This window comes from Monodelphis domestica, chromosome 1 (genome assembly GCF_027887165.1).
Source record: "Monodelphis domestica isolate mMonDom1 chromosome 1, mMonDom1.pri, whole genome shotgun sequence".
Taxonomy (NCBI): Eukaryota; Metazoa; Chordata; class Mammalia; order Didelphimorphia; family Didelphidae; genus Monodelphis; species Monodelphis domestica.
In genome coordinates this window covers 254387646-254411610 of record NC_077227.1, presented here as the reverse complement: position 1 = coordinate 254411610, position 23965 = coordinate 254387646, and the positions used below count along the sequence as shown (strand labels likewise).

At 41.3% G+C, this 23965-nt stretch overlaps 1 protein-coding gene across 1 annotated transcript in view; it reads left to right on the top strand.

Moving 5' to 3' along the window:
* Positions 1-23613, top strand: part of IFT43 (intraflagellar transport 43) — a 116651-nt gene extending 93038 nt beyond the window's left edge. Inside the window, exons 6-9 of the mRNA XM_001374626.5 lie at positions 20598-20670; positions 20933-21008; positions 22242-22304; positions 23279-23613. Coding sequence (XP_001374663.2) covers positions 20598-20670; positions 20933-21008; positions 22242-22304; positions 23279-23398 — 332 coding nt within the window. The 3' untranslated portion in view covers positions 23399-23613. The remainder of the gene's footprint in view (positions 1-20597; positions 20671-20932; positions 21009-22241; positions 22305-23278) is intronic.
* Positions 23614-23965: the final 352 nt, after the last annotated feature.

Sequence of the window (23965 nt, the reverse complement as noted above, 5' to 3'; positions counted from 1 at the left end):
TATATTGGTTCCAAGACAGAAGACCAGTAAGGGAGAGGCAATCGGGGTTTAAGACCAGATGTAAACCCACTATGTCCCATCTTTAAGCCTTGCTGTCAATCCCCTGTGTCATCTAGCTGTTCCTCATTTCTTTTTTTTTTAAATCAGAACAAACTACAAACAGAATAAACCTATACCTAAGCTCTGCACTTTCATTTACCTTCCTTTGTGACCTTTAAAAACATTAGGTTTCTGAAGTAATATTTGTCTTTTCTCCTATTAAAATGTAAATTCTTCAACATCATTTAGCTCCTGATTATTCAAATATATTTACCTTTTTTTTGTTTCTCTTGACTCTTTTTTTTTGTATTCCAAAGTTTCCATTCATATGTGATATTTTCATTAGGAAGGCTTGAAAGTTATTTGTTTACTTGGAAGATTATATTCACTTTTACAGAGTCAGTTACTTTTTGTTGTATACTTTTACTCTTTTGGCTTTTATTAAAGATTGCATATCCCAACATTTTCCTTTCTTTATGGTAGTTGCTTCTGAGTCTTGTGTGATCTTAACAGTGTCCCCCTGCTACTTGAATTTTTCCTTCCTTCAATAAAAATTTCCCACTGTTTGTAGTAATTTTTCTTTGATTTGGAAACTTTGCATCTTAGCCATGACAATCCCAGGTATTTTCAATTTCAGGTTTCTTTAAGGGGTGGATTCTTTTATTTTCATTTGCCTTTGGTTCTAATAGATCTGAGTAGTTTTATTTAGATTTCTTAAAACATATTATCCAAGATTTATGTGGTCAAGATCATCAAGGACTCTGATGATTCTTAAGTTATCTCTTCTATACCTTTTTTTCTAAGTCAGTTGTTTTTCATAGTAGATACCTGATGTTTTCTTCTATTTTTTCAATCATTTAACTTTGCTCTAATATTTCTTGTTATCTCATAGAGCTACTGAGTCCTCTTTGCTCCATTCTGTTTTTCAGGAATTCTACTTCTTAGTTAAGATTTTTTATCTAATGTTTTTTTTTTTAATTCAGAATATTTTCCTGTGATTACATGATTCATAATTCCCCTCTTCCTTCCATCTCCCCTCCCGGAGCTGACAAGCAATTCCACTGGGTTATACATGTATCATTGTTCAAAACCTATTTCCATGTTTTTCATATTTTTGGTAGAGTGATCTTTTAACATCAAAACCCCAATCACATCACCATCTAACCACGTGATCAATCATATGTTTTTCTTCTGTGTTTCTGCTCCCACAGTTCTTTCTCTGGATGTGGTTAGTGTTCTTTCTCATAGGTTCTTCTGGATTGTCCTTACATTTGATTGTGTCATAATGTATCAATCTCTGTGTACAATGTTCTCCTGGTTCTGCTCCTTTCACTCTGCATCAATTCCTATAGGTCTTTCCAGTTCACATGAATTCCTCCAGTTCATTATTTCTTTCAGTACAATAATATTACATCACCATCAGATACCACAACTTGTTCAGCCATTCCCCAATTGATGGACAACACCTCATTTTCCAATTTTTTTTTTGCCACCACAAAGAGCATGGCTATGAATATTTTTGTACAAGTCTTTTTTCTTATTATCTTTTTGGGGTACAAACTCCCCAATGGTATGGCTGGGTCAAAGGGTAGGCATTCTTTTAAAACCCTTTGGGCATAGTTCCAAATTGCCCTCTAGAATGATTGGATCAATTCACAACTCCACCAGTAGTGTATTAGTGTCCTAATTTTGCCATATCCCCCCCAATATTTATCACTTTCCTTTGCTGCCATGTTGGCCAGACTGCTAGGTATGAGGTCATACCTCAGAATTGTTTTAATTTGCATTTCTCTAATCAGGAGGTATTTAGAACACTTTTTCATGTAATTATTGATAGTTTTTATTTCATCATGTGAAAATGCCTATTCATGTCCCTTGACCATTTGCTGATTGGGGAATGATTTGTTCTATCTATTGTTCTAATTTATTTATTCTCTTTTTAGTTGTTTCCTAAAGCTCTAATTTAATTTATAATTTCATTTCCTATCTCTTCATTTCTTCTAGCTCCTCTTATAGTCCTTTGGATCAATCTATTTTCTTTCTTTTCTTTTTCTCCTGAAAAATATGTGAATTAGGAGCCTGAATGAAATTTCTTGTTAGCAGGCTTTTAAAGCCATATTCATACCAATATCCTAAGGGAAAATGGGCTTCATTAGATATGGACCCTAATGAACAAGATATTGCCTTTGCTTTTCTCTGGTTTTGACTTGGCTAGATTTGATGCCTAAAATGGTTTTGTTGGCTGTTGTCTATGAATGTATATCAGATGTTGAGTAGTTTTATCAAGTAATAGAGTCTTCACCTCTATTGTGTTGGAGGAGTTGGAGCTCCTTTCACCTATCTTTGCACAAAGAACCTATAATTTATAATCTTCGAGAGTTGTCCAAGGTGGCCAAATGTTAAATGATAAGTGATAGGTATCAGATGCAGAATCTGAACTCTGATTTTCTTGATTCCAAGTCTAGCATTCATTCTATCTACTAATTAATTCCATGTTGCTTCCATGACCTGATGTAATCATGCTTTATTTCTCTTCGTATCTCCCAGGTACCTAATGTGGTATGTTGCATTTCATAAACATTGTGGATTAAGGGTGACTTTTTATACTAGCCATAAAAAAGTCATAAGGTTGAATGAAAAGTTAAGAATTTAGCTAGGCTTAGAGCTAAGCTTTGAAAGAATCTAGAGATCCTGTGAGCCAGAAGTGAGGAAGGATTATATTCTAGGATTGGGGACAACCTATACAAAGCCCAAAAGTCAGGAGATGTAATGTGATTTATCAAACAGCAAACAGGCTGATTTGGCTGGAATTTGGAGTGAGTCAAGGAAAGTAATGTAAAATAGGCCCAAAAAGGTAGGTTGAAACTTCAAAGAATAGGGTCTTAGAAGTCCAGAAAAGGAGTTTATATTTTATCTTAGTACAAGGGATTTTAATTTCTTTTATATTATGGACTGACTCTTTGTCAGTCTGGTAAAATCCTTTCAGAATCATCCTTTTAAATACATAAAACAAAACATAGAGATTATAAAGGAAACCTGTTATATTGAAATAGTTATTAAAATAGCTTCTTACAAAAAGAAATAATTTCACAGACCTCAGATTAAGAACCCCTCTCCTAGAAATGAGGAAGAAAATGACTGAAGCTTCAGAAGAAAGCAAGTGGTATGCTTAGAACTGGGTTTTAGGAATATTGGTTTGACAATAGTGAAGAAGATGGATTGGAGGAGGAAGAGACTGGAGAAAGGGAGACCAATCAGGAGGCTTTTACAGCCAAGTAGGTGATGAGGACATGAACAAGGATGATAACTGAGCATTTATAGTGGAGGAAAAATGTGAGATATACTGGGAAGGCAGAAAGAACAACACTTGGATGTAAAGGAAATGCTGTAGTTGTAAAGCTGTATAAATTGAAGAATAGTGGTTCCCTTCATTTTTGTTGTTTAGTCATTCCAGTCTCATGACCCTATTTGGGATTTTCTTGGCAAAGATACTAGAATGGTTTAGCATTTCCTTCTCCAAGTCATTTGACAGATGAAGAAACTGAGGCAAACAGGGCTAAGAGACTTGCTCAGGGGCATACAGCTAGTAAGTGTCTGAGGCCAGGTTTCAGATCATGAAGATGAGTCTTCCTGATGCCAGATGTGGCATTCTCTCCTTGCATCACCTAGTTTACTCCATAGAATTAGGGATATTTGGGAAAAGGAATGGTTTGGTGCAGGGAAAATATTGAGTTCTCTGCTGGACCTGTTGAATCTGAGATGCCACAAGAGAGTCACTTAGAAATACCCAGGAGGCCACTGGTCAGGCAGACCTGGGGTTAAGGAGGAGAGCCAAGGCTGGGAGATCTAAGAGTCATTGCCTAGATGATGGTGGAGCCCATAGTAACTGATGAAATCACTCAGAGAAGACAGTGTAATGATAGAAGACCTTCCACATTCATGGGAAGCCCTTTGTGCTACTATCGATACCTCACTGACAGTGACAGTTATCTATGAATCGACTTTCTTTGTAAAGAATTTTCCCTTCATGCTAATTCATTTGAGTAATTTGCTTGCATTTCCCCCTTGTGAAGATATGAATAGGAAAATTGAAACCTGGTTTGGAGTCTTGAGAGTGCTCACTCATTACTAAAAGATATCATTGCTTGGGGCGTGTGTGTGCATGCATGTGTACATGTGTGCATACATGCATTTGTGTGTGTGTTTTAATTGGAAGCAGGTTGTGTTAACCTTCCTGCAGGAGCATGAAAAAGGGAAGCACTGTCAGCATTCTGTCATGCCAAAGTCCATTTGGAGGAAAGTGATAAATTACAAATTGCCTAACATTATCATTTGATGAAAGTAAAAAAGTTAAATCTTTCTGAGATCATTACAGAGATCAAGTTATTTATTCTATGCCAGCTCTGGTTCTGGTCCAATTGAATGTGGAGGGCAGAATAAGGACAATGGAGGGCTAATCCTGCTTAGTTCTGTCTGATTCTGTACCTGTGTCCATATTCTAACTACCAATCCCAGCCAATGGTAGCCCATTTAAAGGAACTTTCAGACTGATTCCATATATGCCCTAAAGAGTAGATGAGAATGTGACAAGACCTGAATGCTGACAAGCTTCAGGTAGGGAGAACAATTCCCTAAGGAAACAATAGAGTGCCAAGGGATTTGGTGATTTGTCTAGAAAGAAGTTGAGGTTCAGAGTTGTAAGGAAAGCCACCCATTTCAAAAGCGAAGAATTGTGTAAAGACATTCCTGTGTTTTGCAATAAGAAAGGTTATGAAAGAAACACAGGTGGTGTTCCAGGGGTGCTATTTTTATGGGTAAAACTGAAAAAGGGGCCATGATCAGGAATTGAGGGTAATTATTAACATCATTAATAGATGATACTCTGTTATCCTTTAGTCTAAATTTTGCAAGTGCATTGTTCCATCTACCTGGAAGCCCAATATCACTTCGATTAGATAGGAAGAGACAGGCACATTTATGCATTCGGAGTTGGCTCTGTCTGTTAAATCACCTCAGTCTATGGGTTAGGACGTAACTTACAGTTGCCCTTGCTTAGAGAAGTCTTTTCAATGAGATGCAACATACATGGAGATTAGTTTGTAAGGAGTGTCCCTTCACTTCAGAAATTAAAACTGGTACTTGGCAAAACACTGGGGAATAAGCAGTCTTACCTACAATTGCTTATACAGTCTAAGGATGAACTGAATGTGGCCAGATGGGTTTGTTTCTTCCATCTTGGAATTTGCCTCGCTTTCTACAATTACATACATATGCACTATATGTGTGTGTGTGTGTGTGTGTGTGTGTGTGTGTGTGTGTGTGTGTGTGTAGGCACACATATACATATCTCTATATACACAAGCAGAGGGACTCATACTGGGAATGTGATTGCTGAGTCCATAAGTGTAGTTGACGGACTAGGTTTACCTAAAAGACCCTTTAAGAAAAAACTCTTGAAAGATGATTACAGAATTGAGACACCATCATTTAAAACTGCCTGAGGCAAACTCCTTTGAAAATTGCAGCAGCGGAGGGACAGAGAAAGAACCAGCGAGCCCTTGATTGTTGCTCTGTTCCCTCAGGACCCGTTCTCCCCCTCCCCCTCTGTTTCTCATCTGATATGAGAGAGAGCAGCAGTAAGACTCCTCATCTATCTTATGAAAATCCGATTCGGGATGGCTGTGATCAAAACCGGCTGGCTGTCACCAGCAGTGGCCTTGTGCAGAGAGAACTTCTCAGAAGCATTCTGTATGTGGGGATGTCACGGGTTGCACCGATCAAAGGCAAATTTTTTTAATAAATATATATAAGGAAAAAATACAAAACCTAAGGATTTAGCATAAAAGAAATGTAGTTTGTCTTGTTTTTTTTTCCTTCAGTGTAACATGAAGAGGATGAAATAGAATCAGATATGCTTGGTCCCTAACATACTTCCACAGGAGGTTCTGAGAAGGCTCTTTCTCCAATACATGAATACCATGTCACTTCTCTCTGGCCTTATTGAAGAACATTTTCCCACTTTTATTTCTTCTGGCTAACTTCGCAGCTCCCACCACCTATATATACAGAGTCACACACACACACACACACACACACACACACACACACACACAGAGTCACACACACAGACACTCCATCCCGCATCTCTTCTTCAATTCCTTTACTCCTCCTTATCCTTAGCATATCTTCAGAAGAAATAATAATAAAACAAGGGGAAGTTGAACCACTAATGAAATTCTGAGAGCTCATGTTCTTATAGAATTATTTTCTAGAGCTTTTAGGTAGTTTTCATGATCATCAACCATTGTTGGTATGAATTTCTTTTTTTTTTAACATTATTTTATTTGGTCATTTTCAAACATTATTCATTAGAAACAAATATCCTTTTCTTTTTCTCCCCCCTCCCCCCCAATGGCGATGTGTGATTCCTCTGGGTATCACATGTGTCCTCAGTCCGAACTCTTTTCCATGTTGTTAGTATTTTCATTAAGGTGTTCATTTAGAGTCTCTCCTCAATCATATCCCCTCCACCCCTGTAGGTATGAATTTCTTCAACACAGTTAAGAATCAGCATCCCAGTAATATCATAAAGGTTGCTCCTGGAAGCAACACTGGTCAGTTCCTTGGCCCTGGGTCCTAGGGCTGCAAGTTAAAACTCCTGCCATCTGGGTTTCTTAGTATGACCAAACCTTACTGGATCTTGTTTAACCTCTGCTAGCCTAATCTTCCAATAGTTTGGGAGGATCCTTTCTGTCTGACTACCTTCAGCATTGCTTCTGGTGGAATTTTTAGTGACTGGACTTCCTGTTTGACTACCCTCAGCATTGATTCCAGTATAATTTTTGACTAGGAATGAGTGGGGTTAGGGTGAAAGGCAGGGCAAATATAATCATTATGATCATCTCCCACCCTCCACCATCAGGAGTTTAATATTGTGTGCTATGGTACCTTTTCAGAAAATCCCTGCTTTGTGCCCAGATGATCTGATTAATCCCAAATTGAATGAGCGGAATCTCACTTAACTCAGAAAATCAAGCCAACTCTGAAGCCCCTTCTTTAACATGTTTTCGGGGGAGGGAATTAATCACAGCTTGAAGTGCATGCTTGAACTGGCCACCTAGTTCGATCTTCTTTCTTTGCCCATCTGTGATCTTCCTCGCCCACCCCCTCCACCCCCACCCCCCAACAATATTAGCAAAGAATGGTTTGGCATTTCAATATATGGAACACTGATGAGAAACCTGCAGTGTACTACCTCTGGTGGTTAGCACCCTCACTGTGGTGGTAACTCCTAGAATTTCTCTTATCTTCCATGATCACTGCCCCAGGGTGGGGCTGTGTGCTGCACCTCCCCAGTAGCCTTCTCACTGTGAATTTTATGACCCACGTTATGCTTTCTCTTCTCAGCTTTCTAAGGTCTTATTGTTGTGCCTGCCCAGCCCCAGTGGGGGCTTTCTCCTCCTTTCTCCCTTTGTCAGTGATGGGCAAGCTGGATTCAAGTATAATCAACTGAAATCGCCAGGGATGCTCCTTCATAAAATGGACCTGCCAGGTGCCCGGAGAGCTGTTTTTGCCCCCCTTGTTCTCTGATTCAGCGATTGCACAGGGGACTGTGTCAGGCTTCCAAGAGACCTCAAGCTTGTTTGTGTGTTCCACAGGGTCTGCCTCTTTCCCTTGTTCCTTCAGGTTTTTGAAGCCTGTTGCCTATCGTTTTCCACTTTTCTTTCTTTTTTTTATTCTCCATTTTTCCACTTAGAAAAAAAAATTATTTATACGATTGAGATCCACTAATTAAAGCCATTTTCTGGTATTTGGTTACTCGAGTGTTTGATGTCTCTCTGACAAGACCATGAAATGCACGGAGTGTCCACAGGGACGGAATTTGCTGAACACGGCTCTTTGTAAATGAGGGGACATAGTGTCGCAGCAGCTCATGAATATGAAACGCCCATGATGCTACCTCAGTGGACTTGGGAACACAGATGAATCCTGTCATGTGCTAAATGAGACCAATTTCTTTCACTTAACTTCATCTTCAATCAGACCTTCTTCCATTTGGCTGTTTAAAATTCCCCATACGTGATGCAGAAGGTAACAGCATTCAGTAAAACAAAGTTTTGTAGCAGCAGAGAAAAATTATAATGATCGTTGGTTTGAAGTTATCTTCTCCTCCAATAATAGAAGTTATTTCCTTTTGTTCATCAGCTATTGAGGACTATTCTAAATCCATCCCATTGATAACTATTGACTTGAGGGACACAGCTAGACAGGTGTCTAACTGTACCAACCCTTTTTGGAGTGGCCTTCAGCAATACTTCCAAGTTCTACCCTGTTTTGTTATGAAAAATGCCTGGCATTTGCTAATAAGCCTTTTGACTTATTGTCTTTGAACAGGCCAGTAGAAAGATGCTTGAATGGTGTAAACTATAAACTTGCTTTATCCCTCAGAAAGGAATTAGGCAGGATCAAATAGAACATATGTCTATGGGAAGATTTTTCCTGGTGGTCAGAGCTTAGGAAAGAAAGGGAGGTCCAGAGATATAATCAAAGAGACTATCTCTCAACTAAAACTCATTGAGGGCCAACACAGGTGATACCTGAGTAATCAGGTATGATTCTGTGATCTCCTCTTGCCCTTTGGCTGGAGGGAGTATTAAGGATTATAGAAAAGGAAAAGCTCTCAAAGAATACTCTTTGGCCAAACACAGAAGGATATTGATGGTCTCTACAAGGAAATCTCATTCAAAAATCACTAACCAAGATAAGTCAACAAAAGGCACAAACCTAGAGGGACAGACTATAGTAGGTAGATCCTCCCCTGAAAGACATTTACTTGGGTTATAGCTTAGAGGCCAGACTGAATTGTAGCCTTTGTTCTCTTTTTCTTACAAAATGACTTAGGTTTTGCTCTCCAGAGTAGAGAGCATGTAGAATTCTCAATGTGTGTTCATTGCAAACTTGCTGATAGCTTGAGGATATCTCTTTCTGTTCCCACTAATTCTAGACACAGACTAGTCTTTCATTCAGAGCATCACAAAATGCATCAGATAGAAAGTTATGTCAGAAGGGAAAGATTTGTATAAATTAAGTAAGGATTTAGAAAAAATAACCTAATTTTATGAGCCGGAATAATTCTTCTGGAACTTTTCAGAGAAGTGTTTTAGTAATATTATTGTTCAGGTACTTTCAATTGTCTGATTCTTTGTGACCCCTTTTGGGGGTTTTCTTGGCAAAGATGTTAGAATAGTTTGCCATTTCCTTCTCTAGTTCATTTTACAGATGAGGAAACTGAGACAAGCAAGGTTAAGTGACTTGCCCAGGGTCACACATATAAGACGTGTCTGAGGCCAGATTTGAATTCATCTTCCTGACTCCAAGTCTGACACTCTATCCACTCTGCCACCTAGACGCTAAACTTGAATAATAATGATAATGTAATATAAATATAATATAATATAATAATAAATATGTAGCTTAATGTGAATGCCAGCTTTTCATATCTTTGAAAACCTGATATCATTATTTACAATGGTTATTTAACATGTTTCTACTTATCTATGACCCATCATCACCTTCTCCTGGGCATTTAGTTGATATGACATGCAGATATGTCCCATTATGTCAGAAAGAAAGCAAGGTAATGCTTCTTAAGATTCATGGGCTACTTTTCTTTTTCTTTCTTTCTTTTTTCTTTTTAAATTCTTTCCTTCTGTCTTAGAATATTGGTTCTAGGGCAGAAGACCAGTAAGGGCTAGGTAATGGAGATTAAGTGATTTGCCCAAAGTCACACAGCTAGAAAGTGTCTGTGGTCAGGTTTGAACCTAAGACCTCCCATCTCCAGAACTGAGTCTCAACTCACCAAGCCACTAGCTTCTCCCTGGGCTTGACTCCTTGAAGATGCAGGTCTTTGAATTTGACTCTCAGCCTTGTACATTGTACCTTTGAAGTGCATAATTTGGTGCCAGTAATTTCAGAACTGTGCAAGGCAGGTTGGAGAGAGAGAAAGGAAAGAGCAGAGAAAAGTGAGTAAGAATCAGTAAAGCTTGAACATGAACATTAGAGGATTAAAGAGGCTCAGAGCTGGAATTGGCCCTTAGATATCCCAGTAGGATAGACCTAGCCCTGGAAGGGACCTTAGAGCTCCTCCAGTCCAGCCTGAGTAGGAATCCCTTCTAGGCTGCACAGTGGGGAGAGTGCTAGATCTACAGAGTTAGGGAAACCTGAATTTAAATATGGCCTGAGACCCTTCCTAAATGTCTGACCCTGAGCAAGTGATTGAATGTTTTTGTCTCAGTTTCTCCATCTGTAAAATCAGGTTAATAATAGCACCTGCCCAATAAGGTTTTTATAAGGATCAATACAAAGGATATTTTTAGAAGGCTGCTGGGTGACTCAGTAGATATAATACTGGATCTTGAGTCAGATCACTTATGGCCTCAGACACTTAGCAGTTGTGTGACCCTGGGTAAATCACTTAATCTTTATTTGCCTCAGTTCCCTCAACTGTAAAATGAGGCTAATAATAGCATCTACTTCACAGGGTGGGATATAGGCAATGTTCAGAGAACTCTAGCATCTCTGGTGTGAGGGCCTGCTGAGATCTTTTCAGAGCTGCTCATCCACCTTTGGTGTCCACCCAGTTCTCATCTGTGGCTGTAAGAAGCTGCATCATGTATGTGCAGGCCTGGCTGGCAAAACTGTTTTGGCAGACAGGCTAAATCAGGCTAAGGGTAACCAATAGTGACTTAGGGGGATGTCTGTCCCAATCATATGAAGGCTTCCCTGCAGTGGAATGGGCAGATGAGAACAATTTATTCCAATGGCCATGAAGGTGGCTGAAACAGGGGCCACAAAATGCTTTTAGTGTAGATATTGTATTAATTTTTAAAAATATTTTATTTTCCCAAATATATATAATAACATGTTTTCCAACAATATGGATATTTTAATTTCCTTTTAACCTTGAGAAGCAACCTTGAGAAGGTTTAGTGAGTAGAGAGATGGCCTCTGAAAGAGAAAGACCTGGGTTCAAACCTTGCCTCAGATACATGCTGACTTTGTGGCCCTAAGCAAATCACTAGAGTCCTCAATGCCCTAGGCCAGGGGTATCCAATTCAAAGAGAAACAGGACAAGTAAAACATCTATGTTCTACTGTGTATTTATTTATTAAATATCTCCCAATTACACCTCTGCTTTAGACAGTTTAGAGAAGATTCTGCCCAGCGTTAGTTGCTGGAGTTCTCTATGTTAGTCTAGTCCTATTCCTATCACTTATTGCAAAGCATCTCATTTCCAGAGAGGATGCTGGGGAGGACCCTGTGCACAAATGGAACAGGTGTTGGGGTAGGGTGGAAGCAGGATTTCACAAAACATTCCTGATTCATGCCTTGGTCAGAAATTGTGTGAGACCCAAGGGACCACTAAAGAGCTTTCTTCTTGGTGACCAAAATGTCATCCCTTGTAGAGTAATTTGTTGTTCAGTGCCAGATTTGCATCCAGAGAAAGAAGCCCTAAGGAAAGGCATGGAAGGGTTGAAATTTGAATGCTGGTGTTAAGCCTTTGCCATGTGATTGAGGCGCCTTCTTTTCCTAGACATAGAATGGAAAGGATAAAGCTAGCCTCTCATCTGAGGTCTTAAGAAACTAGTTATCTAAGAAACTAGTTATTCAGTTAAAGACAGGGTAATTCCAATAAAATTGAGCCCCAGAAGGTATCTGCAGAGAGCTTTTGCTTCTCTCTTAAGAGGAATCCTGCTTAGGAAATGTTTGGATACAGATACATAACACTCAGACTGGAATGATGCAGAGAATATTAAAATGACCTCTGACTGAAAACAGCATGCAAATGCGTGAAGCTTTCCAGGTTTTTATAATATTGTTAGCTTTTTATATGCATATATCACATCCTCTCAAGTAGACTAGAAGTTTTTCAAGGTCACGGACTATCTTGTACACTTGTAGAGCCCCTGCACATAATAGGTACTTATTAAATATTGTTCATTGGGTGGTTTTCTGTAGTCACCATCTGAGAATGGGTTTACCACTCTCTGCTGGCTGTGTGTACTGCAGAGACACTGGCGAAACAGGGGAAAGAAAGTCAGTATGAACAGCCTAGGGAATAAGTCAGCTGAGAAGATTGAAGAATGAATATTTGTTTAAGAAGCACTAGTTAGGGGACACCACAGAAGAGGGTTTGGGGAACGAGAATGACAATGTCGTAAAAGATGACGTAAAATACAGATGTCAGAATTCTGGCCAGTTTTCCGTTCTGATGGAGATGTACATGCCCTCCTCCCCTAGGCAGTTCTTTGTAGACTGGATTCCTCTCCCTCTTCTGCTTTAACATGTTATACTGTGAAGCAACCAGAAAACAAGGGAATAAAAGAAAATCGAGCTTCCTCCCTTCCTCCAGAGGTGACTCGGTGCTGGTCCACACTGCTTTCCTGCCAGTGCCTCTAACTACTCCATAGACTATTTGGAAATCTTCCTGAGTGAAGGATGTTCTCTATGTAAATCCATCATTATCAAGTCATTAATCTGAATTCCATGCTTATGGCACCACAATCTGTGACCACAGGAGGGGGGGGGGTGGTGGGATGGAGCCTGGGAGCCACAAAGAACAAAGAAAACGAGAAAGAAAAGACACTGTCGCCAAAGGAAAATGGCAATTTAGCTCAAAGAATTGGGAATCATTTTGTCTAATTGCAACCAAGGGGCTTTCTTTGTTAATTGTCTTTATATTTAAGGTACATCCCTCTGTGGCTGTTGAGATTACCTGGGTGCCTTCTGCTCTATGGGGCTAAGTTTAATAAGACAGAGGATTGGGAAGCTGAGCTCCTCAACGGCTGAAACCCCCTCCCTGAAAGGGCCACAGGCTGGTGGCTCCCTGAGTCCCTACAGTCTAGACACTTTTCATCATCTCTCAGTTGATCTGGTCACCCCAAAATTTATTTTGGGTTATTTTGGGGAACTGAGGTTTTCTTTCTCTTTTAAAAATTCTTATCTTCCACCCTAGGATTATTACTACAGTATCAGTACCAAAACAGAAGTGAGAGACGGGCTATGCAATTGGGATTAAAGCACACAGCTAGCAAATGTCTGAGGGCAGGATCTCCCCTCTCCAGGCCTGGCTCTTTATCCACTGAGCCACCCAGCTGCCCCAGAATGGGGATTTTTGATGAAAGTTTGGAGAGGGTACCCCAAGATGTTCCATTAGAGTTGGAGATTGAACCTGGAGTTTCTGTGGCATGGGAAACTCTCAGATGAGGAACCTCTCTCTGCCTATGTGAATCTTCATCTTTGTCTCTTTAGTTTATATTCATGATTGTCCAAGGCATTGAAAAGATAAATGACTTGCCCAGGGTCACACAGCCACTGTGTGTCATACCACTTGGTGGTACAGTGAATAGAGAGTTGGGCCTGGAATCAAGGAAACTTGAATTAAAATCTGGTCTTAGACACCAGCTGTGTCACCTTGGACAAGTCACTTAACTTCTATTTGCTGCACTTTCCTCATCTGTAAAATATATAATATGTAAATTATGAAATAAATTATGTAAAAAAATTTAAATGTATAATAAGTGTACCTCCCTCACAGCTTGTTGTGAGGATCAAATGAGATAATATTTGTAATGCACTTAGCACAGTGCCTAGCACATAGTAAATGCTATGTAAATGTCAGTTATTATTATTATTATTATATTATTATTATTACTATGGGCAGCTTGGTGGTATAGTAGATAAAGCATTGGGCTTGAAAAGAGTAAGACTAGTCTTTATGAGTACAAATCTAGCCTCAACTATTTACTAGCTGTGTGACTTTGGACAAGTCACTTATCCCTTTTTACCTCAGTTTCCTCATCTGTAAAATGAGCTGGAGAAGGAAATGGCAAACCACCCCAGGATGCCAAGAAACTCCCAAAATGGGGACACAGAGAATTGAAAACGACCAAACAAAATAGGCAATTTTCAGATAAAGAAATCAAAACTATCAATAAGCACATGAAAAAGTGTTCTAAATCTCTTATAACTAGATAAATGCAAATCAAAACACCCAGCAGATTAGCTAACATGACAGCAAAGGAAAGTAATGAATGCTGGAGGGGATGTGGCAAAGTAGGGACATTAATGTATTGCTGGTGAAGTTGTGAACTGATCTAGAGGGCAATTTGGAACTATGCCCAAAGGATACTAAAAGACTGTCTGCCCTTTGATCCAGCCATAGCACTGCTGGGTCTGTACCCCAAAGAGATAATAAGAAAAAAGACTTGTACAAGAATATTCATAGCTGTGCTCTTTGTGGTGGCAAAATATTGGAAAATGAGAGGATGCCCTTCAATTGGGGAATGGCTGAACAAATTGTGGTATATGTTGGTGATGGAATACTATTGTGCTCAAAGGAATAATAAAGTGGAGGAATTCCATGTGAACTGGAAAAATCTCCAGGAATTGATGCAGAGTGAGAGGAGCAGAACCAGGAGAACATTGTGCACAGAGACTGATACACTGTGGTACAATCAGATGTAATGGACTTCTGTACTAGCAGCAATGCAATGATCCAGGACAATTCTGAGGGACTTATGCGAAAGAACACTATCCACATCCAGAGGAAGAACTGTGGGAGTAGAAACACAGAAGAAAAACAACTGCTCTATCACAAGGATCGATGAGGATATGATTGGGGATGTAGACTCTAAACAATCATCTTAGTGCAAATATTAATAATATGGAAACAGATCTTGATCAATGGCACATATAAAACTCAGTGGAATTGCACATTGGCTACAGGAGGGGGTGGGGGAGGGGAGGGAAAGAATATGATTCTTGTAACCATGGAAAAATATTCTAAATCAATTAAATAACATTTTTCAATTCTAAAACAAAAAAAGAAAACAATTGAACAACAACAACTTTTTATTAACAGCTCTGTGGCACAGAGGATTCAGGGACACCTCAATCCAGTGGTGGCCTCAAGGCCTTAGCAGTCTGACCCAGGGCAAGTTGCTTGTCTTCTCTCTGACTCAGCTACCTCATCTGTAAAATGGAGATAATAATAGTACCAACCTCACAGGTTTATTGTCAGGATCAAATGAGATAATATTTGTAAGGATATTTCATTTTCCCAATAATATGTAATAATTTTCCAGCTATGCTTTCTGAAGTTATAGGATCCAAATGGTCTCCTTCTTCTCTTCCCTCCCCTTCTCCCTCCTGGGGGTGGTGTAAAGATTAAAAATTTAGGGGATACCGAGGCAGGTAGAAATTAGTTTCTCTCTTCAAGGAGTATTATATTTTTTAGAGGTTTATTAAAGGTTAAGGATTAAGAAAATACAGAATAAGAAAAACACGTGCCTAGGCCAGAGGCCTAGACAAGATAACCTCACATCATGAAAGAGACGCGTCTGCTCCAAAACGGAAGTCCAAAAGAGAGACAAAAGCATTTGCAATCAGGTTAAATACCTTCTCGATCTCGGCCCACATGAGAATTCAGTGAGATTACAAAGCATTTTGGGGAAGTGGAGCAAGGAATTGTGGGGATTGAAGTCCTGGATTCGAGTCTATTTTTATAGTGGTAAGCCATTTGCCAATGAGATTATACTGGAAAGCCTTTAGCAGAGTGTGTGGCTCATAGTAAGTACTTCATAAATAAATATATTTTCCCCTTTCTTTCCCCCTCATCTCTTCAGAGACAGAATTTGAACTCGGGCCTTCTTGATCCCAAAGCCCACTCTCCATACACAGCGGCTAGCCAAGTGGCCAGTACATGTTTCTAAGAAAGAGCTGTCCTGCTGCTAGAGGAGCCCATTGGCTAAATACATAAAAGCAGCTGACCTTGCCCATCCACTAACCAGGATGAAGATGCCATGTGATCAATAGGTTTAACATTTGATTAGTCACAGCAGAAAAGGGAAGCATACTGGTAAAGTTCATCGTGGAGGCTGTGTTGCTCTAACATGAAAGCAAGGCCCTCCAGGGAATCGTGGCCCAGCCAAAGGATACATCTCAGGAACTTCACAGCTTCAGGGTTTGCCAATTTTTCCTGAGAGGACACCCTCCACAGAACCTGGGGCAGTTTCGGTGGCTAAAAGATTGTCACCTGTGGCCAGCTTACAAAGAGACTTCTGAATAACTGGAGTAGTAGGGGACAGCGAAGTGTCATAGTAGAGGGAGTGCCAGACCTGGAAAGGGGAGGTCCTGGGTTCAAATGTGGCCTCTTCTAGGTCCTTTCTGTGTAGCCTTGGGCAAGTCACTTAACCTCAATTGCTCTTAACCCTTAACTCTTTTCTGTCTTAAAACTGATCCTTAGATTAATTCTAAGACAAAAGATAAAGGATTTTTTTTAAACCCTTACTGTATTGGCTCCAAGGCAGAAGAGTGGTAAGGGCTAGGCAATGGGGGTGAAGTGACTTGCTCAGAGCCACACAGCTAGGAAGTGTCTGAGGCCAGATTTGAACCTAGGACCTCCCATCTCTAGGCCTGGCTCTCAATCCACTGAGCCACCCAACTGCCTCCTAAAATAAAGGATTTTAAAATAGTAATTAGCCAACATTTATTTAGCATTTTAAAGTTTGCAAAGTATTTTACAAATATCTCATTTGGTCCTTTCAATAACCCTGGGAAGTAGGTGCTATCATTGTGTCCTTTTTATACATGAGGAAACTGAGGTAGACCATGACTTGCCTATGGGTCCCACGGCAAGAGTCTGAGATCATATTTGAACTCAGGTGCTCCCATCTCCAGAACCAGCATTCTCTTACTCAGTCTTAACTAGCCTGGTTCTCCAGCCATAGGCATGCTGTTGGTCCCTGGGCCTGTACATCAAGACTTTGTGGTACTGTGGGACCTTGCTAGGGCTTGCAATTATTTAGCAAAGCTTTCAAGAAAGTCAGAACTTCCTCCACACCAAGGCGAGGGAAGCCTTTGAGTAGGACTTTTGAAAAGAATTGGATACTATATATATGTGACCCTGGGTAAGTCACTTAATGCTGCTTGCCTCAGTTTCCTTATCTGCAAAATGAGTTGGGGAAGGAAATGGCAAAACACTCCAGTATCTCTGCCAAGAAAACCCCCAAATGGGGTCCTAAAGAGTCAGATAAATATAAAAATGACTGAACAACCACAAAGAATCTTATGTAACCCCGTCAAAACTGTCTTCTTTTCTTGAACTTTAGAAAGCCAAATAGTACCCTTGGGGTCTCAAATAACATGGGCAATGTAGACTTTCAGGTTGGTTTCTAAAGGTCAGATCATTTAGTATAGTTGGTGGTGTAACAGCCACAGACATTCCTTAAATGCGACTTCCTGACTTCCTTTGCTGGGTCTTTCTGTGTGGTCATTACAGGACTGTGTGTGTGTGTGTGTGTGTGTGTGTGTGTGTGTGTATTTGTAATAGAGGAATTCCAAGTACCTCTTCCTTTGTACACATGCACTCTGTGACTTATGAACCAAAAACTGCATATTTTTTAGGTTGTTTGAAGTTTGCCTGAGTCTGAAAATGGCTTCATAGCCACCTGTTCCACCGGGATCTGGGGAGTTGGATGGCCCAGCTCTGCTGAGATTGCTCAAGCTGTCACCATACCAGAATACTCCAGCTTGTCTTGGCCTTGCTGTCATTGCAGACTCTGTCCCACTCAGGCAGTTTGCTGGGTTCTGCTGGGCACCAGGCAGCCAATTAGAGAGAAATCCCACTGTGTGGCCAGCCCACCAGTGTAGGTCCGAATGGCCCCTTTGCCAAGGCCTGGGCCGACCTCTGATCTGTCACAGATGGGCCAGCATTGCACTCTTTGTGCACATTTGGAGGAGGAGGACAGACACGAAGACGGGAGCCTGCAGAGGGGCAAAGTGGACACTGGGTGGAAATTCTGTTCCTTAGAGCTCTGAGAAGCTGGACAGAGTTGACAGGATAGACCCTAAAACTGAAGAGGGAGAGTGGAGTTTCGGAAAACCCTGTCCTGAGGCCCAGACTCAGCAGGTAGAGCTGACTTTCCATCTCCTGAATATTCATCTCAGGCTGCAGCAACACAACAAGGGAGAACTAGACAACAGCTCACTGGCTCTTTCCAAAAATGACATATTACCCATGGAGCACAGAGCAGCCAGCCTTCTCATTACAGCCCTGTGGTGCCTGAGCAAAACAGCCCTGTTGGGCCTCGAGCCAGTGCTGCCCAGGGAGCCTGCTGTGAGGACTGGAGAGCCACATGAGTTGAATTTGCACCTAGTTCTTGATGCTCACACTTCAGACTGAGTAAATCAGTTGGTCTGTTTGTTTTTAAAGCACTTTAGTCTTTAACTATGCAAGCATTCTCAGGCAGATAAAGGGCATTGCATAACCACTGAAAAATAAATGTGCTCCTCCTAAATGGAGGTCATTATATCTATAGCTTAATTGTTCTGTAGCTGGTATATCTTTGTCACCTTGTTAACGTTCTCTATTAGTCTTTTATTATTTTCTATCTTATCCTTCCCCTCTTTTTCCATCCTTTTTATTCTCTCCTGTCTCACTGTCTGTCTCTCGCCCCCTTCTCTCTTTCTCTTTCTCTCTCTCCCTCTTCTCTCTCTCCTCTCTTCTTCCCTCCCTCCCTCTCTCTGTCTCTATCTTTCTCTGTCTCTGTCTCTCTTTCTCTTTCTCCCTCTTCTCTCTCTCCTCTCTTCTTCCCTCCCTCTCTGTCTCTGTATCTTTGTCTCTCTCTGTGTGTCTCTGTCTCTCTATCTCTCTGTCTCTCTTTCTCTTTCCCTCTCTCCCTCTTCCCTCACCAGTTTAGAGCTGACGTTTATATACTCCGACTTAGCTTGACTAGAGCAATCTCAAAGTCTAAATAATGAATAATCTGAAAGTAGCAGGAATCTTCCCAGCTGCTCTTGGAATGATTATATACTTCTTGTTTAAATAAAGCTGAATTCAGCCTTTAGAACCTAAGAGGAAGGGTCCCTGCTTGACCATCTCAACTAATTTCTTCTCTGGTTGTTTCATTGTCTGCAGTATGAGCTAGGTGCTATTGAAGTTCCCTACTGGTCCTCCTCTCTCTTTTCCTTCTTCCCTTCCTCCATCTTTTCTGGCTCTTGTCCATGTGCCTGTTTGTCTATCCTTCTGTCTCTGTTCCTCTGTCTTTTTATTGATCTGTTTGCCTCTCTGTCTTTTTGGCTCTGTCTCTCAGTCTGTCTCTCTATCTCTGTCCACTTTTCTATCTCTCTGTTTCTCTCTCCATCTATTTTTGTATCTTTCTCCATTTCTGTCTATTTCTCTCTCTGTGTGTGTCTACCTCGGTCTCTTTGTCTTTCTCTGTTTCTGTCTGACTCTCTCATGTGAAGGGAAAAAAATGGTTTTGAACATTCACTGTCCTCCATCTGAAGAAAAAAAGGTGCCTCTTAGAGCATTAGGGCAACAATATTCAGATACTCTTGCGGATGTATGATCATTTCAGTGTGGGTCCTTCCCAACTGTTGCAGATGGCACTGTTCCATAGCCACTCCTCCCATGTACCTCTTTGTCAGAGAATAACAATCAGTGGTGTTTCTTTGGCACATTAAGGTTTGCCAAATTCTTCTCTGTAAAGGTTCATTTGTGAGCCTTATTTGAACCTTATCACAACCTTGAGAGGTTGATGCTATTATCATTCCCGTTTTTCTGATGAGAAAACCAAGGCCAAAAGGAGATAAGTGGCTGATCCAGAATCATACTGCTGAGAAATGGCTGAGGCAAGATTTGAATTTGGGGCTTCCTGCCTCCAAATCTACTGTACTATCCACTATGCCATTTCTCTGCCTTCCCTTACAAGAGAATGTGCTCAACCACAGATGTCTTCAGTTGTGCATGGACACCAGAGTAGTCCACAGGAGGTTCAACTTTTCCCTCCCTCACCTTATAGTCAACCTGCCTCCCTTTATGATGATTCATTTCTCAGACAATGTCTTCCATGGTATTCCATGATATTTCCTGTGTTCAAATTGTTATTGGCAACATGTTGTATCTCTCCGCTAACCTTATGTCTCTCACAATTCTGATTCTCTGAAAATGGTGGAATTCTGGAGTCTATCACTAGACAGTATCAATAGGAGAATATTGGTGTTAAAAGGATATTGTCTTCATGTCAGAGACTCTGAGCAAACCATAATAAAATGCTGACATATTTGATAGGCTGTTTGCTATGACAAAGCAAGGAATAGCACATTGTCTCCCCTGGGTCTGTAGTCCCAGCTGGATCTCTTAGCAATAGGAAAGGGAAATTGGTACCAGGAATCCTTTTCACATCCCTCATTGTTGTTTCATCATTTCGGTCATGTCCAACTCTCTGTGACCCCATTTGTGGTTTTCTTGGCAAAGATCCTGGAGAGGTTTGCCATTTCCTTCTCCAGCTCATTTTCCAGAGGAGTAAACTGAGACAAACAGGTTAAGTGACTTGGCCAGGGTCTCTGTTGTTTATTATGACTGGTATAAAGAATGGCATGCTGTCTCAGTGGGTCTCTAATCCCAGCTAAAGTCCTCGGGAGTGGGAAAGGGAAATTGGTGCCAGGAATCCTTTTCACATCCCTCATGTTCCCACATTTGTCTCCCACTGCAGATATCCCAGTAATACCAGACCTAGAAGAGGTCCAGGAAGAAGACTTTGTTCTTCAGGTGGCTGCCCCTCCCAGGTAAGAGAAGTGATGTCAGAGGTTGGGCTCAGAATAGAAAGGAACAGACCGGATTGCCCCTTCCCCCTAGTATCTGCCCTTTGCAAAGGGAGACTGTGCACCTTGAGAGAATGTTGGCTTTCGACATTGCCAGAGCTGGGATCTGCCCCTCCGATTTCCATTTTGTCGTGTCTGGGTGTGCTGGCATTTACAAGAAGGTCATTGGCTGGTAGAGCAGTGGCCTCCCTGAGCAGGTCCTGGTGTTCTTCCTATCATTCTGTAGCATTCAAGTGAACCGGGTGATGACTTATCGTGACTTGGACAACGACCTGATGAAGTACGCTGCCTTCCAGACACTAGTGAGTAGAGCAGCTTCTGTAGATAAATCATACTATTAATAATCATGCCAATAATCCTAGCTAACGTCTGCAGATGGCTTTAAGCTTGCAAAGAGCTTCCCATATGTTATCCCACTTGACAACACAAACAAAATGGAGCAGTTTGCTTGGTGGCACCTTGGACAGAGAGCTGGGTCTGGAGATATGAGGTCCAGGGTTCCAATATAATTTCAGACACTTCCTAGCTGTGTGACCCTGGGCAAGTCACTTAACCTCACTTTCCTAGCCCTTTGCCACTCTTCTGACTTGGAACTGATAGTATCAATTCATTTTTTTTTAACCCTTACCTTCTGTCTTAGAATTGATACTGTGTATTGGTTCCAAGGCAGAAGAGTAGTAAGGGCTAGCCACTGTGGGTTAAGTGCCTTGCCCAGGGTCACATAGCTAGAAAGTATCTGAGGTCAAATTTGAAGCCAGGACCTCCCATCTCTAGGCTGGCTCTCCATCCACTGAGCCACCTGGCTGCCCCAGGTAGGATCAATTTTCAAATAGAAGGCGAGAGTTTAAAACAAATAAAACGCCTTTTGATACATTCTTTTGCTCCTTGAATAGCTGTGTCTCACGGACATGTTCGTTTCCCACCACTGCTGCTACCTACATCATAGAAGTAGTTCTCTAGTGTCCAGGACACCAACTCTGTCCTCGAGGGTCACAGAAAGGGCCCACATCATTCTGTGATCTAGTTCTGGTGGTCCTCCCATGTTTCCAAGTTATCAGCATCCTACTTATGGGCCCTCAGCAAATTCAACTCTGCCCTCCCCCATTCAGCCTTGGAAACAGAGCGCCCCTCTCCTCTGGGACACTGTGCCAGCTCTCCCTTAATGGTGTCCATGGCATACCGTGGGATGGTGCATAGGTTGCCTCTATTTTCTGTTGGGGGATTTTTCTAGCTTTGGACTGGGGAACATTCTATTTTATAGGGTCGAGTTTTCTTTTTAGAATAGACTCAAAAATGAAATCTTTACCTTCTGTCCAAACTAGTAGCAGTTCCAAGGCAGAAGAGTAAGGAAGACGAGGCAATGGGGGTGAAGTGACTTGCCCAGGGTCATACAGCTAGGGAGTATCTGAGCCCAGGTCCTCCTGACTCCAGACCTGGTTCCCTATCCACTGAGTCACCTAGCTGCCCCAAAGCCTGATTCTTGAAGGTTCTAAGAAGCCAGATGAGGTGAGCCATTTATTTTTTCCTATTCACAGGATGGAGAGATTGATCTGAAGCTCCTCACCAAAGTTCTTGCCCCAGAGCATGAAGTTCGAGAGGTATGGATAGAATAGTAGTACCAAGAACCAATGTGAAGCCTTCTGTCTGAGTAGTTTAGGCCACGTAGAGCCATTTATACCTGACCCTCCTCAAGATGTCCAGTGAGATTCCTAAGTGGCTAATACACACGGGTTTATGGAGACACTGAGGACTTATTCCCCACTGAGCTCCAGACTAGTAACTAACTTAGGATCGGGCCATCTGACAAGTATTACCAATCGTTGGATCTGGTCAGTTCCAAGAGTCCTGTGTCTTACTTTTTAAAATACCGTATAGCCTCTAAATCTACACTCACTGGTCTGGGCTTTCAGGATGGGCTTAAAGGTTGTGTCTTACTAAGGTCTCTGTTGAAGTAAACAGGAGAGAACAGGGTTTGAGAGAAAGGTTCGGTGGGGTAGGCAGGTAGAGAGTGAGAATCAGTTGGAATTTCTTGGAATTCTGATAGAAAACACTGGCCCATTTTTTAAAAAACCTTGTGGTACTTAGCACCCCTCCAAATGATATTCCTTAATTCATAGCCCTCAAGGTCTCTAATTTTATTTTTACTAAAATATCCCAGACCAGGGAGCCTAGTAATGTTACATATTTTCTCCTGAGTGCTGAATTGAAGCAAGTGTATTAGGGTCCAGGACATAAATAGTGGGAAATATGTGCTGCCAGTGATGGCTGAGGGTCTATGACAGAGCTTTGTTCGGGACAGTCCTTAGGAACTAACACATCATTATCTAGCTCCAAATTTATGTATGTGAAGAAGCTTGAACCCTATAAGGCCACTTACCTGACAGGAGGGACTAAAAATGGCATTGGCTTGTCCAAGTGGCCACTCTTCCCCCCCCTCCACTCCCTGCTCTGACAACTAGCTAGATGTGCACAGCTCCAGCCATTGTGTCAGCTTGGCCTCCTGTAGGCTAGTCCATGGGCAGGAGACATGGTGGAGAGGCTCTTGTCTTACATGGCGGTGCCCTTTTGGCAGGATGACATCAGCTGGGACTGGGATCACCTCTATACCGAAGTATCTTCAGAGCTCCTCACCGAGTGGGATCTCGGACCATCAGAGAAAGAAGAACCTACTGGGCAGCCTAAGCATGTCTGAACCTTTGGTTGGACCATACTCTTATTTCACCCCCGTACATGATAATCACTGTTTTGTATTATACAAAATGCTCTAAGCCTGAAACTAAAGAAAGTTGAATACTGGCAGGAGCCCAGATTTTTATATCGAATATTTTGTAATATGAATATTTATGTGTTCTCTGCAGGAAACATTGGATCATTTCAAATGCAATAAATCGCTTCCCTGTCCAGTGACCATCTTTTCTTTTTCTCTAACATCTTCTGGGCATGAATGCCCAGATATTTGCTAAGCTAGCTCTCAGTTAAGGGACAGTGGTCTTAGACCATGGCCTGATAAGAATTAGCCACAATGGGGAGAAAGTGAGGAAGCATGATTTGAATCTTAAGAAAGTAGAATGACAGATCGAATTTGACAATTCAGTTCAACAAACATCTATTAACTACCTACTGTGTGCAGAGAGAGAGAGAGAAAGTGTGTGTGTGAGAGAGATAGAATGTGAGAAAGAGAGAGAGAGAGGAAAGAGAGACAGAGACAGATAGATACAGAGAGTCAGAGAGAGTGTGTGTGTGTGAGAGAGAAATAGAA